The sequence below is a fragment of the Notothenia coriiceps genome, unplaced genomic scaffold, assembly GCF_000735185.1.
Source record: "Notothenia coriiceps isolate Sejong01 unplaced genomic scaffold, NC01 NC01_scaffold00037250, whole genome shotgun sequence".
In the NCBI taxonomy this organism is placed as follows: domain Eukaryota; kingdom Metazoa; phylum Chordata; class Actinopteri; order Perciformes; family Nototheniidae; genus Notothenia; species Notothenia coriiceps.
In genome coordinates, this window is record NW_011369951.1 from 7330062 (window position 1) to 7345928 (window position 15867).

At 39.4% G+C, this 15867-nt stretch overlaps 1 protein-coding gene across 1 annotated transcript in view; it reads right to left on the reverse strand.

Annotated features, from left to right (window-relative positions):
- The window catches only part of LOC104966808 (disco-interacting protein 2 homolog B-A-like), an 86082-nt gene that overhangs the window by 21527 nt on the left and 48688 nt on the right, over positions 1-15867 (reverse strand). The window contains exon 2 of the mRNA XM_010796108.1: positions 1003-1074. Within this exon, the coding sequence (XP_010794410.1) occupies positions 1003-1074 (72 nt within the window). The remainder of the gene's footprint in view (positions 1-1002; positions 1075-15867) is intronic.

Genomic DNA, 15867 nt, shown 5'->3' on the forward strand with positions numbered 1-15867 from the left:
ATCAGCAAAGCAGAACCTTGCTTTCTGTCTTGCTTCTCATGGAAATCTCACTCTCTGCTTTAACAGGATTGGGATAAACCATTTCTGTCAACAGAGAGTGAATCAATGGAAAGCTTCTTGTTGTTGTTGTTGTTGTTGTTGTTGACAGAGAAAGAAAGAAGAAAGCTGTGGGATTCCCCAGTTGCCCTGAAGGATGACTTCTAAAAAAGTGTCATCCCTTTTGAATCACACTTTGCATATAGTAACAAGCTCTCTCTCAGCCTGTATAATAGCTGAAATAAGCCAAAAAGCAGACAAGACGCACATTAATATGAAGTTGAAGATTCATTTGATAACATTATTTGTTTTTCACACAAATGATGAGAGCTGAGGGTGACACAAACTGGTCCAAAAAAACACTCAGTAAATGGGAAGATGACATTTATCAAAAGGACACTTGGGCTTATTCCATAAAGTAGCTTCAGAGTAATACAATCTTCAATAAAGTAGCTTGAACTCTTTTCTGTCCCTCTGCCATATGTTTTTGGTAATTCCACCAGCTGCCTGGTTAAGCAACATTCAAACTGAGCCTCCAGCACGATGGAACATTTTGGATTCAGCTAACAGTTTATCATGTTTTGTGCTCCACCATCAATGGGATGAGTGGATATGAGCATAGAGATGGTGCCACTAGGAAGCAGCACTGAGCATCATCAGGTCTTAAAATACAACACAGTGTCATTTACACAGAACAGAAACAACCATTCACAAAACATTTACTGGAGTCTACATTGGAATCATATTACATTGACATCATAATACTGCAATGCATTTAGAGTGGTAATAAAAATACATGCATGTGGAAAAAAAAGACAGTTTAACTGACAGTAAACAGAGTATACATTGTCATGGCAATAATACAGCAAAAATGTATTTGAAATCAGAGTCCAAATGGGAAAAAGATATAGTGGATACACAGTTAGACATTTCCCCCCCCAAAAAAAGTAGGAGACAGGTGTTTACCTGGAGCTTGGATGACATATGGAGCCAGGAGTTTGGTCCTTTTCTTCTCATAGCCCTTCTGTGTTATATCACCTGAAAAAGACCAGAGAAGAAGAGTGACTTACAGACACGGCATAATAAGTCAAAGTCAAATCCACTTATATTTGAAAGGATTAGAACAAACACCAGTTCACTCGCAGTGTCTGCATTACTATTGTTCAACATTGTGGTGGCAGTATTCTTTTTATTTTGCGTTACATAACAGACAGTTAAGCTTGATAGAAGGTGTAAATGAGAGTGCCCTGTCACTGACGTTGTGTGAGATGATGGGATAATAGAGCAACAGTAAAGGAAAGAGACGGGTATAATGAAAACAAAACTTAGTTTGGGAAATAAACAAAAACACAGATGGATGCACACAGCTTCTGCAGTAATCTCCAGAGATGGCTGAGAGCGTCAAAGCTGTGGCTCTGTTCCAGCCTCAAGTACGACATGTAGAGAAAAACAAAACAGGACTATATTTGGAAACCTGCGGAAGCGTGGGCAAGAAATGGGATGATTCAGAGACCCAGAGCGAACACATAGAAGCATGAGAGCTGAGGATGAGAAAAGGTGGGAGACACACCGAGATAAAAAGGGAAAGACGGGAGAGACTTCCTGCAACTTCCTCCATCCTACCAGGCACAACACAGGCCCACTGAGGTCCTGCGCTGGCCCTGAGGCGATGCAGCGACTCTGACAAAGTCCTCTGTGGGCAAAGCTGTCATATTTTCAGACACATACTAAAGAATCCATCTGGAGAGCCTGCACTCAATTTTCCAGCAACAGTGTTGAGAAGTGATGATTCATTCAGTATGTCCACAAATGGCCGCCTCTCTAAAACGTCCTCTTCTTCAAGACTCAATAAATCAGTGATTCACAGTGTGTATAAGAATAAGAAAGGCCTGTCGATACTGAAAGAGCCTGGCGCTCTCTGTGTAATAACCCTGAGTTGTTTCCACTCGGTATGATGTTGGTCAGTCGGACAGATGATCCCATTTTGTGACCAGCACTGAGTGTTCTGCAGCTTGTCATCTGCCGGAGCACTGAGAGTTAATCCCTGATTTAAACATCACTGCTGAGAAGTGATACAAATGGTGAAGCTGCCTCCTAGTTGCATTTCAATGGACTGAACATGAGGATTTCTTGGGAGTGCTGTCAATAGTGCTGCAACAACTAGTAGACTTATCAGTTGAACCACAGAAAATAGTGACCAACTATATTCAGATGTCCTGCTTTTCTCAATCAAATCTTATTTGAGATCTAAAGTAAAATGTGTACTTTTTTTTTAAGGTGCCCTATTATACTATTTTCAGGCATACAGTATATTACAGGTCTCAGATATATAAAAAAACATGTCTCTGAAGTGTTTTGCTCAAAATACCAAACAGGTTACCCATTCTAGCCCTGCCTCATACCCCTCTATTTCAGGAGGGGCTGATTTTGAATCCGGATTTTAAAAAAAAATTAATTAAAAAATAAAAGAGAGGAGAGCTCATGCAGGAGAATTCTACCCAGATTCTCAGCTAAATGTGATTAAAAGCCATATCATGTTCAAAACCACTTCAAGGATTATATCTGAAACAGTATGGCGCTCATATGCTTCTTCTCGCGCGGGTTTACCACAAGGTAGGGCTGCTCGATTATAGCAAAAATCAATAATTGATATCACGATTATTAAAAACGATTATCCATTTACTTTGAAAACATCAATTTATTGGCGATTTTTTTTTGAACAGTATGTTTGGAACAGTTGATTACCCTGAACTTTAAGTATAATTCAACTGAAAAAACATTTTTTTAAAAAGTAATAAAAAATAATCGTTTTATTTCGATTACGTTGTTTTCTAAATCGTTGCAAGCCATAATCGTAATTGCGATTAAAATATGATTAATTGAGCAGCCCTACCACAAGGTGAGTCTTTTATGTATAAAAGACATCAAAAAGTGCATTTTGCATAATAGGTGACCTATGAGTTAGTGTTCCCAGATCTTATGGTGCGTTCACACCCGACGCGATGCGAATATTCATTTTAGTATTAAAGCGGTGAGAAAACAACAACCCAGAATGAAACTTTGTAATGAGCATATATTCAATGTATCAAGTCAAACAAAAAACGAATTGGATATTTTATATAAATTGCTTGAATTATTTACTCCTGGATTACAGAAGAAACAATATATATATACATATGAAACAAAACACAGATCCAACCCTACAATGTAAACCACTTTACCATCAAGCTTTAACCATAACATCTTTACATCTATGACAGGTTCACCTCAGCACCCAGGAATACTTGATCAGTTAAACCATTACACACCACAACACTGCTGGAACACTACAGAAGAGCTGATGAAAACGAGAGTGCTCATGTTTGGAGGATCTCGCCTAAGAGCGCACTCAAACACAATATCTTCACGGGGACTTTTATTATGAGGGGAAAAAGAAGGAAAGCAAACACTTCCATAAGTAATGCATGAACGTTACAGTTGGCCTGGCTCAGTCACAAGATGTATTTTTAGCTCATGTGAACAGGCAGTTTCTCTGCGAAAAGACACAGCGAGAGAGGGGGGGGGGAGAGAGAGAGAGAGAGAGAGAGAGAGAAAGAGTCAGTCAGTGATGGGGGAGGGGCTGGCTTGGCATTAAATGAATCTCAAAGTAATCACTCTTCCATCTGGATGATTTAAAATGCATCTGTTTTTTCATGGTTGCAAAGCATCCTCAGATTCAGGCCCAGTGGGTTAAAACTCTGTAAACGCATGCATCCAATCAGGGAACTACAGTTGACTAGAGGTGTGTATTATCAATCAGGAAGAGAAAAAAGTAACAAAACAATTTGAGGAAAATGTGAGAATATGTATCATAATTATCCTCAGAACCTTGGTCCGCCCTACCTGTATTTACGTATAAACACGCTCTACATACAAAAACGAATCATTTGCAGCACTGAGAATGTTTTTCTCCTCATTTACACTTTAATTCAAACAGTCAAATGGATCTGCTTAAGAGGCAGAGCTCCGCTGAGGTGAGGAGCGCCTCACCCTTCACCCACTCTCTCACAGTGAACCATGTGTCATGTCCTGATGGTGGACGTCAAATTAAACTATTTCAGTGATGACAGCAACAGTCAGGAAGCTGCCTCAACTCTCCTCTTTAGTCTCGGTTTGACAAATGCATGGTTTGAGGGGGACTCACTCGCCCCTGAGCGTATGTTTTATTTGTACACAATGTATCGAGAGAAATATCAAAGCAGTGCCTTCTCCCAACCCCGTCCACTCTCACACTCTCTAGTCTCGGATTATTTAAATTGCAGCGAGACCGCTCTTCCTTCTACCCCACAGGCACTCTGTCTGAATAGTAATTAGCTACCAGGCTCTTTTTCTCTTTCCCTTTCCTTCATTGCAACCCGCTCGGTTGCTCTCTTTCTCAGGATAACAGTGTAAACACATGTCGACGCCACATGCTCACCCAAAAAGGATCCAAACAGGTTCAAATATTACAGGGACTTCCAGCTGTTATCTCACAGAAAACAGACATTCTAACAAGGTTGTACAATAAGCACAACAACACCATTTCTGCTTTGGAAGTCCAGGACACAGAATGAGATATGGGCCTCTTTGGTCTGGTACTGAGCCGTGTCTGCATTTGTTGATATGAAAATGAAAAATCAACCTGCCTTTTTACATTGAAAGGGGGCGCATACACCTGAACATGTTTGATTACATACATTCTTAAAATTTGATTACACAATGGTGTAATTAGCAGTTAGTATGTTTAACATCTCTCTCATTACACACACTTTCTTCCTGTAAGGGAGGATAATGCAATGTTGGCCAAATATAAAAAAGAACTCACTTTTCCTGATGAGGCTGCTTGTTTTTTTTGAAAACCATAATATATAACAAATGGTATTCCTTATTAAGGTCTTTGTGTTGGTCAAAGTAAAAAGTGGTTTGACAAATACATTTACACTAATTAATATCCACTAATGGGGCATGACCGGTGTGTGTCTATGCATGTGTGCACTTGCTGTCTGCTTTCGAACAAGCAAACATCTCTGAAGAGGAGCTCACAGCCATGTCAGTAAATGTGGGATTGACTTTTAGGGTAAAAGAAAACATATTTTTCATCCTCCTTAGTATCCATGCATTATTACATCAAGTGAACATATTCTGTTCATATCTGTGTACACACTTCCCCAAATAAAGCCTGACATTTTCTTTGGTATCTTTTGCCTCTCCAGAAAGAGCCTTACCATTCACTTTACTGCCACTAAAATATCCATCTATTATTGTTTCGGTCACGACAGTTAAAAAAGTATACAAACAATTGTGTCTCTTTATATCAGCTCGACTTACATACAATAACCTGATTATAAAGTATGAATTAAAAACAGAAAATACAAGGAATAGAAGAATAACCTCTCAGAACTGAGGATATTTCAGGGTTCTCACACTTTCTGAAACATCATTTTTAAGGAGTATTCAAGGACTTTCAATGCCTAAATCCTTCAAATTAAAAAGACCTAACACAACTAAGTTGAAGACACAGATCAAGGTTAATGGCTGTTATCACAGTGAGAATTATTATAGTGAGGACTTGCAGGCTTTACAAAGAGGACACTCCTCAATGTGTAGTGTTACTGGGAGGGCAGACAATGTGCTTTCTTGCTTTTTTACCAGCACAGCAAAGTAAAACAAGAAAAATAAATATCAAAATAACTTTAGTTTTTATTGTGGCCCTTGTACCTTGTACAGTATAAGGATGTCAATTATGCAGCACAGACTAATGTATATTTATATATTTAAGTACTTTATTTAACATTGTCCATAATACTGTTCATACTAGGGCTGCTTGATTATGGCAAAAATCATAATCTCGATTATTTGGGTCAATAATTTATATCACAATTATTAAAAAGGATTATTCATTTACTTTGAAAACATCAATCTATTGAAAAAAAATGTGAACAGTATGTTTTTAACAGTTGATTACCCTGAACTTGAAGTATAATTCAACTGAAAAACCAATTAAAAAAATTATAATAATAAAAAAATAATCTTTTTATTTCGATTACGTTGTTTTCGTAATCGTTGCAAGACATAATCGTAATTGCGATTAAAATACGATTAATTGAGCAGCCCTAGTTCATACTGCTAATAATGTATATACCCATCATATTCATATCCACTCCTTAATGTCTATAATATATATTATGTATACAACCAATAGGCATTAGGGACAGTAGGATGCATGCAATAGTTTTTGCACAAACTGCATATCCTTGCCACAGTACCTTTACTACAGATATATATGCACATATTGACTCAAACAGGTATTACAGGCACCGGTGTATAAGTGCTTTTAACAAGTCCACACACACACACACACACACACACACACACACACACACACACACACACACACACACACACACACACACACACACACACACACACACACACACACACACACTTCTACGCAGGTCTCAAGTGGCTCTCCCCCTCTAGAGCAGCAGGTAGGGTGCGGCCAACTCAGGTAACAGAGTGATTCATGTTTCACTCACTCATTAAAATGAACTCCAAGAGGGAGTCACACACACACACACACACACACACACACACACACACACACACACACACACACACACACACACACACACACACACACACACACACACACACACACACACACACACACACACACACACACGGGCCTTAAAGGCAGTGGAAGTAATAATAGGGGTTAAAAAGCAGAGCGGCAAAGAAGTGCAGGAAGTAGTTCACTGAACTCTTCTACGTGACTCAGTGCCTCCTCTCCAACTCCTGTTTGTTCATCTCCGTCTGTGTGCATCAGATGAATAAAGGAGGGCGTGGCTGACACACCTTACACACTACACAAACACACACACACTTCAACAGTTGGTGGAAAATATGTTACAAATGTAACATCACACTTACAGGAGCAAATTGTCGTGTGGGATCTTCACACTGGTATTTATCATTGCCAGTAACATGTGGCAGTTACAACACCAAGATGTATGGATGTCTCTGAAGCAGAGGAACATCTGTGGATTTGTTTTTTATTGTCAATTATAAAAAAACAAATGACAGTTCTACGTGTGGGGGAAAACGGTGTAAAATGCTGCCTTTAAGTTCAAGATATTTTACTCTTTGTCCCCGTCACTGGAGATGATCTGGTGAGCAGATGCTCAGTCAAGTCAAAACAAGTTTATGTGTACAGCCCACTTCCACACGTCTACGTCTGCTTTACTGCACGATAGCAACGATTCCTGCCCAACCACTCTGTAAAGACAAGAGAAAAACTAACTGCTTCAGATGAGATTATATCCATTAACAAACAATGGTTCATAGAAAAACAAAATACAATATATGATTATAATCCAAGAAAAAGGGTTGATAACATATATAAGAATATAGGAAGTCCAATAAAAAAAAAATGAAATAAGTCAAGAAAAGAAAAGTGAATGAATGATTGAAATTAGGCTACGTGCCACCACATTTAAGATGTTATATTCAAAAAACAAAAGATGAGGGAAGACTACGCAGGAATAAGATAACAGAGAATAGTTCATCTACAGGAGAATAAACGTTTCAAAGCAATTTCAAATACCAGAGAGCATTACTGCATTATTTTCCATTATATTTAGATATATTGTCAGCTCACGTCTGAATTATGAGTTTTCATTTAAAGAAATAAAGACACCTCAGCCTTAATTGGTTCATTATAATTCACCCGAAAGATTAAACAAATCGTTGTCATGCAACATTCCTCCAGCTAGGACCACCCAGCTAAATATGTGCCCCCCCCCCTAATGTTAAAACAAGCTATGCAGATGGTTGCCCCTCTGCTATAAGCTCCATGCCCCACTTAGATATTTCTGCTGACGTTGGACCAAACTAGTGTCTACACTTCGTTAACTCATAGAATGTCAAAATGTATGGCCATGATGGATACATTCAGTGGCTTTTATTATGACGAGTTCATTAAAGGGAACCAGGGAAATACAACAGATTTACATATTTTCTGACTTTATTGGTTGATGAGAATCACCTGCTACGCTTTATGGGATACAGACGGCTGCAAAAGATACACAGGTTGTATTCTCTTCCAAATCCAGACAGGAAACGGCTACATCTCCAACATTTTTGGAGAAGCACAGCTTGTAGACGAGTTATGATGGGATAGCAGAAACCTCATGTTTCCTCTGTAATGGTTTTAACAGCTTAGCAGAGCAGTCAATCGTGTGACTGTACATCATGCAGCTCTAACATATGGCCAGTCTAATCTGGAAAGGCTTTATGGAGAATACACAAAGTAAAAGTGGGTGCGTGTGTGTAAGCAGGGGGGGGTTGTTGTTATTGGGGGCAAGGCGTGTGGGTACAACACAGGCCGTGTCCATAGAAACGTGGTGTATATTGTGCTGCATGAGGGACCATGGTGATGAAACAGGCCAGCACCATTTAGTAAGAGTGGGATTAAATACATTCCCACAAGGAAGCTGTGTGTCAGTCAATATACAGAAAATGAATCCGCTTAACAATCACTTGTCAAGTAAAAATGCAGAATATTTACTGGATTTAGCTTCTCATATTAGGATTACATGACTTTCCTGTTGTTTAATTCATATATTTGAGCTTTGGACTGTTGGTCAGCTGGTATGTAGAAGCCATCGAAGGCTGCAGGAACTAGGGCAGCATACAATAACTTTATCATTGATCAATCTGCCAGTCATTTATTTAAATCCCTCACTAGTTCCCATAGCACAAGATACAAATAAACGAGGCCCAACTAATTTTCATATATTAAAAAATGCTTTTTACTCTTTTTTTTGTTGACTGTATATGCTATAGATTAATTTACAAGCAGAAAACACAAAGTTTATATTCATGTATTGATGTACTGCTGGGAAAATGTATTTGTTTATAGCCTTTCTGTGGCCATACAGCGGTAATGTCCAAAATCGTTTCTGTTGTGATTGTTTTAGTCTTGTCTGTGGTTGTATTGTGACATGATTGTGTTTTGTTTGTTTCGCTTTGTCTTTGTTTTCTTGTAACTGACTTGCTGTTTGTAGGACCCCCTTGAAAACGAGATGGTTCATCTCAAGGCATTTATCCTAAACTAATAACATTTCAATATATACAATATATACAACAATATAAAATGTGCATTTTACAAATAAGTAAGTAAAGAAAAAATTCACATATTGGCGAAGCTGAAACAAGATTTACCAGAATTGTTGGCAATTTATTTTTTGTCAGCTAATTTTTCCATCCACTTTTATGACTAATAGGAATATTAACACACGTACAGTTAAAATATGCATTACTTGAGGTCATTGCTTAACGCACAAATAGCAGCAGAAGTGGGTCTGTTGACAGAAGGTAGAAGGCAACAGGACAGTGGACTCACTTGTGTGCAAAGTCTGAAGCACGTGCTGCAGAAAGACTGCAGCTACTTCCACGTGGCATTTTTTAATAATTCAGTGAACAGCACAGTGACCTGACCACTACTTAATCCTCTTCCGGCACCGCTGTCATTTTTTTGGGTTGTGTTACTTTTAGCTACAAGAGGCAGAAGTAAGAGGACAAATGGATCCGGGGGAAGGTTGATTCAAATAACCAGAAGGTTTATTGAGGCACAGCTCTACAGCCAGAAGAGGTTGAGAGCCCACCTGCAGCTCACTGTGGACTTGAAAGTGAGGTGGTTCAGATACCAAGCTGGCAGTGCGTGTCTGTGCAGAGGTGTGTCCTCGAGTCCCATCTAAATTATTCACTCTTTTTTGTACAAAAGGTCTCAATGCATCCTCAGTGTTTCTGTGTGTGTGGGTCTGTGTGCATGGTAACATTAGACACACAAGGTGTTGCGTAATACTTGTATTTGAGTCCCAAAAACATAAAACATCAAATGTAAATCATGTTGAAACAAGTCTGGGGCCTGAAGCGCTGGCCGGAGATCAGAGTGCAGCTCATGAGCTTTTAAATAGATAGAAAACTAAATCAGCTTCCTTCCTGTCACTGTCCATGTTGTGTGTACACACGTGCATGAATGATTGCTTGTGTAAGTGCAGGGACACATTTGTGTGTATTCCTCTGTGCTATGGACCTTCACTGTTGTTTAAAAGAAAATGTAAAAAGGCAGTGGGTCACATAGTTTTAGGGTGACAGGTTCTTTTGTTAAGATGGACAGGCTCTCTAGGAGGCTCTCTAGGTCATTTCACAAAAGCAATTAAGAGGTATTTTCATTATTAATTTATATGCACATTATTTACTCAATATTTTTTTCGCTTTTTGAAAACACAGTGAAAAGTACAGCCTTATGCGGACACATTTGTGTGAGAAAGTTATATATGGGAAATGTGACAAAACAACTAAGCTATTTCTTATTTTAAAAATGTAAATTAAATAAAGACATGTCAATGTCAATTCCTTATCTCCTAGTTTTGCCCCCTTTGGCAAAATAAAGCCGAAAATATTCACACTTGAAAAATAGAAACCAAAACATGTATTTTGGTATTTTTGTTGGAAAAGAACAACACAACAAATGAATCAAATTAGTTACTGATAAATGTTCTTGCGATTATTTAACCTATGTATTTAATAATTTGTTCAGCTAGATGCCACATACATTACGCAGCATTCATTATTACATCAATACTTGTGGTACCAATACATTGGTCAACCACTTAGAGATGTCCCGCCCGAGCCTATCACGTAAAATGTGTTGGAGCACTAGCCAATAGAAGCGCAGGTGTTACGCAGTGATGTCACTTTGTCGCAAAAGTAAACAAAGAAGTGGAATGGAGGAATTTCAGGCAGGGGGGGGAGGGTTGTGGGAAAGAAACTCCCTCTCGAGGGAACTTTGGGATTATAGCCTCTGCAGACCATTTACATGTTTAGTAAATATATAACCCTTTAAAGCATAAAAGGGCCCCTTTAACATGCTGAACATGAGCGCCATGGACGAGGTTGATAAACTAGTATGTATTGAAAGACGGACAAATTGTTTGTGGTGTTTTCCTGGAATAGTTATCAATAAGTAAAGCATTGAATAATGGCAGGCGGGGAGGAAGAGAGAGGGAGAGAGAGAGAGATATCCCCAGCAGCAGTCCTGGCCCAGAGTGACTCACAGCTAAATGAGCCAGGCGTGTTGCCCCCTGATGCTCTGTGACCTAGATTGAGAGACGCAGGCAGGACCGTAATCTCTAATTTCGCTCCCTTTCCCTTTCCCCCTCTCCCTTTGCCCCTCTCTCTCTCTCTTCCAGTATGGAACAGGCTGCCTCTCAGCAACAGCAGCAGCAGCATCACAGACAGGCAGGCAGGCGGATGAGCGCTAGTCACTATCCACACATCCACTTATCAGCCTGGGCAGTTTTACGGCAGAGAACAAGACACCAATCAAATGAAAGCGTTACGACATAGCTGTGCAATCTGTGCAGAACGGTCTGCTCTACTGAACATGTGATACACTTATAGTATTTTATAAGCACTGTGTGGATAGCATGCATCACAGCTTATGAGTAGGGCTGTGTATCATTTGAATGTTTCGATATTAGTGACACTATGAAATCTGAGCTTCAACACCAACATGTTTTTGCAACAGTGACAGTCTATCTATTGACTACCATTGGATGGATTGCCAGGAACTTTGGTTTGTACATTTATGATCCCCTAAGAATGAATTGTAGTAACGTTTGAGGTCCTCTGACCTCCTTTTTGGGGTCATCATCAGATTAAAAGTGTCCCATATTTGCTTTATGGCCATATAATGACATCCCCATCAACTACAGCTGTATTTTGTGTTTAGTGCTGATAAGCAAATGTTAGCATGCTTATCTTTAGTATGTACACTATATGGTGCTAAAACATGAAAATGGTAGCAAATTCATGATCCAGGAAAGACTTGCTGAATATTAAGTGGTGCATTTGAGTCTAACTGACCAACGCGTATTAACTCTATTGTTATTTTTCACATGGCGTGAAGGCTTAGTTTTTTTTCCATTATACCGTACATCTGACATAAGTAAACAAGACTACAATGGTTACCTAAGAGACTACAAATCTTTCTGTTCTGCTCTCTGTTCGACAGTAACATGATCAATGTCATGCTCTGCCTGTCACCTTCTTGGAAAAGCATCTGTACCAAGCATATCATCTATGGTCATTGTCACATATTCAATATAAATACGAACGCTGCAGACACTACGATGCCCACACACTATGAAGCAGAGCAGCTTAAACAGTTGTTGTTCAGTGCTCTAAATTCCAGTCCGGCTCAATCCTCCAGTCTTTGATCCCTCAATGGCTGTCTTTGTGTCCTTACAGTCATGAAGTCAGAGTAGGTGGAGTTGCTCCATTTCTCTCTCACACTCACACACACACACACACGAATAGAAATACAGACCCACACACAAACTGCAGCCCACAACTATTGCTCTGAAAAAAAACTGCTGATGCATATTTTCTTCAGTTTGTTGCTAGGGGGGTCCCAAGTATCGGGACAACAATGGGGTAATTGTTGCGATGTAAAACATATCCATGAGAAGGTTTCAGACTCTTAGGGGCGGACAGCTGCTGCTCGCCTTGTCCCGACAGCGATGGGCAGACGGCAGACGCACTTGATAAGGCTAGAAGATGACGATACACAAGCGGGGCATCTGGATAACACCGGGTCTTTTTTATATTAACAAAAGAGTTGTCTCTGATCCAAAGTTACAAAGGATGGAGTTGCAGTCCAAAGCAGAGGGTCATTCACTCTGGGGGTGTCACCTTACCACTCACTTACACTTCTTTAGCCTTAAAGAGACAAAGACAAGAGACTCTGACTGTACTCACTTTAGTGCATAACACTGTTATACTGCAGCAGGAACACTGAAGAAAGTAAAACATAAGAGACAGGGAACAACGTCACATGACTTTGACTCAATGCTGAATCAAGTCAATGTTATTACCTTGAGGCTTGTACGTACTCTCCGCTTTGCACGTATGCAGACTGAATGTTAGATTGTAGTCTTTTCAAATCATAATTTTACTGAAAAGGTCTATCTTTTTATAACAGATATTTATCAGCTCGAGCAATGCTAACCTATATTTCCACAATCTACTTGTTTCAAAACTCCCAAGACTCTACAGTTTTACAATCCGGGTTATACCGAGCAAAACAAAGGCTTTTGCAATCAGACCACAGTACTCTTAACATGAATCCACACCAGGTAATCATTCTATTACTGTAGCTGCCTTAAATTCCTGACAAAGATGTGAGTAAATTGTTGTATGGTAAATATTGTTGTTATTCTTCTAAAATTACTGTGTTCCAATACACATTGTTACACAGTGAGTTCCAATCATCCTCTGCCTCTCATCCATGTTAAGTGCGTTAAACACAGTGTGATCTTCCTCTCCACCATTATACAGCCTCATTATCACATAGTTAATTGGTGTCTATTAATAACCAGAACACACACTGAACTCTATAGTAGCTCAGGTCAAAGCATAGCACGGCGTCAATCTGTATAATGAATGACATACTGTCAAGGTAAACTGATCCCTCCAAACGCGAGGCAGGCTATTCAAAGAAATGTGTATTGTTTTTTTTTATAAATCGTGTAGCTTATAGGTAGAAAAGCCAGAGCATGTGTGTACTTTAGAGAAACTAAATTGGAACAAGTGAGTGGGAAAATGATCCAGACCCACAGCCAGTTGTGCAGGAAAGCGCAGTGAGAGGCGTGTGGCGCAGTGGGTTAATGCGCTGATCTTCGAATCAGAGGATAGCAAGTTCGAGTCCCACTGCAGTCAGCATGTCGTTGTGTCCCTGGGCAAGACACTTCACCCCAAATTGCTCCTGGGGGGATTGCCCAGAGTATTGAGTATGTAAGTCACTTTGGATAAAATTGTCTAACATATAATGTAAAGACTGCCAGCTAGTTTGTCTATTTAAAACCTATTTATTTGAATGAATGAGAGAAAATATTCCAAACACAACTCTGTTACTATATCCTGGGTTTTCTCATGTGATTGTGAATGAATACTTCACCCAGAAAATATTGTATTATATTCACTTTCCCATCCCGTGTTATCTACTTAAAATCATCAATAAACTGTTTTTCTCGCACATTTTCTCATTTTTATTGAACAGATAATTTGAAATATCGACTAAAGTCGTGATGACTAAGTAAGAACCAGCTGTGTTTTAATATCAGCAAAAGAGCGTTTAAATAGTAAAGTTTTAGCGAAAATGTTTTAGGAAGTAGTTATAAGAATAAGACTTCTGTGAACGTTTATAAACAGATTGTTTTATGGATTTGCTGTTGTTCCATAAAGCCTCCATTTAGTTCAATTCAACAATAATTGTCTGTCTTTTATTGTGGAGGCAAACAAGAATCTCTTCAAGAGTTCAAGGCAAAACGGAGTGAGTAACTGATATACCACTGGTCCTTTAGTGGGAGAAGTATTCCTTAAAGTTTCACCTGTTCTTCTATATGAGCAGGATGAGGTCAAGGTAGCTCTGTGTGTCTAAGGTAAAATTCTTCTTCTCGCCTACAAAGCCCTTAATGGGCAGGCGCCATCTTACCTTAAAGAACTCATTATACCCTATTGTCCTATTAGGGCATTGCGTTCCGAGAATGCAGGGTTGTTGGTTGTTCCTCGAGTCTCTAAAAGTACAATGGGAGCCAGAGCCTTTTCTTATCAAGCTCCACTTTTGTGGAATCAGCTTCCAGTTTGTGTTCGGGCGGCAGACACCCTATCCGTTTTTAAGAGTGCGCTTAAGACCTTCCTTTTTGATAAAGCTTATAGTTAGGGCTGATTAGATTCAGCCCCTAGTTTTGCTGATATAGGCTTAGTTTGTCGGGGGACATCTTACTTCTTCCTTCTCTCTGTCTATACCTGTGTACTCTCATGTTCCGATTAACCCAGCTTCCCCAAATTTCTTTCTTTTTGGTGTCTATATACTAACGCACACAGGGATCCAAGCCGAAGTCCATGGATCACCAAAGCCGGAAATCTGATCATCAAATACAAGAGAGAATACAGCCGAACACACTGGATCTTGAACATGAGCATTGAAGACCCTAGATCATAAAAGTCACTGGATGGATAATCCTCGAGATCATCATTTCCTTATATACACACCATTGGCATTTCCAAACATTTGGACTCACTATGTTGCAAAAATAAAACTTTCAATTTAAACACAGGCATCACAAATATTGCACAGTCTGTCCGTCCTGGGAGAAGGGACTCCCTCCTCTAATTACTCTACCTAGAGTATTCTCCCATATTTATAATAATCCCTATTAAAACATAGTGGGTTTTTCCTGGAAAGTTTTATCCTTGTACGAATGTGGAGGTCTAAGGAGACGACGAGGGTGTCAGTATGTCATAAACTGAGAATACTGTACAAACTAGTGAATCCACTGAGACAAAAGAAACATATTGATAATATTGGGACTATATAGAAAACTCATTGATGATAAGCCAAAAGGGGCTGAACAACATATAGTGAAGCCAGAAGCCCCCCCTTGCTTGACACAAACATTAAACATCATACAAGCCTCAGGAGACACCTGGAGCACACAAGCACCATCAGCTACAAAACTGATAAATAACATACATAGAAGCGAGGAGATATAGCTCAAACCCTTTCCACACAATTATATAACAGCCGTAATCATTATCTAAAAAACCCTCCTATATATTGCTGCACATTCAGGGTTACAGGCATCAGAGTGTGGAGGGGCCAACAGCATCAATAGTGACACTGATGTCTAGGCTGCACAGTGCACCACACCACATACAGGGCCAGAGAGACAAACTTGACCATCT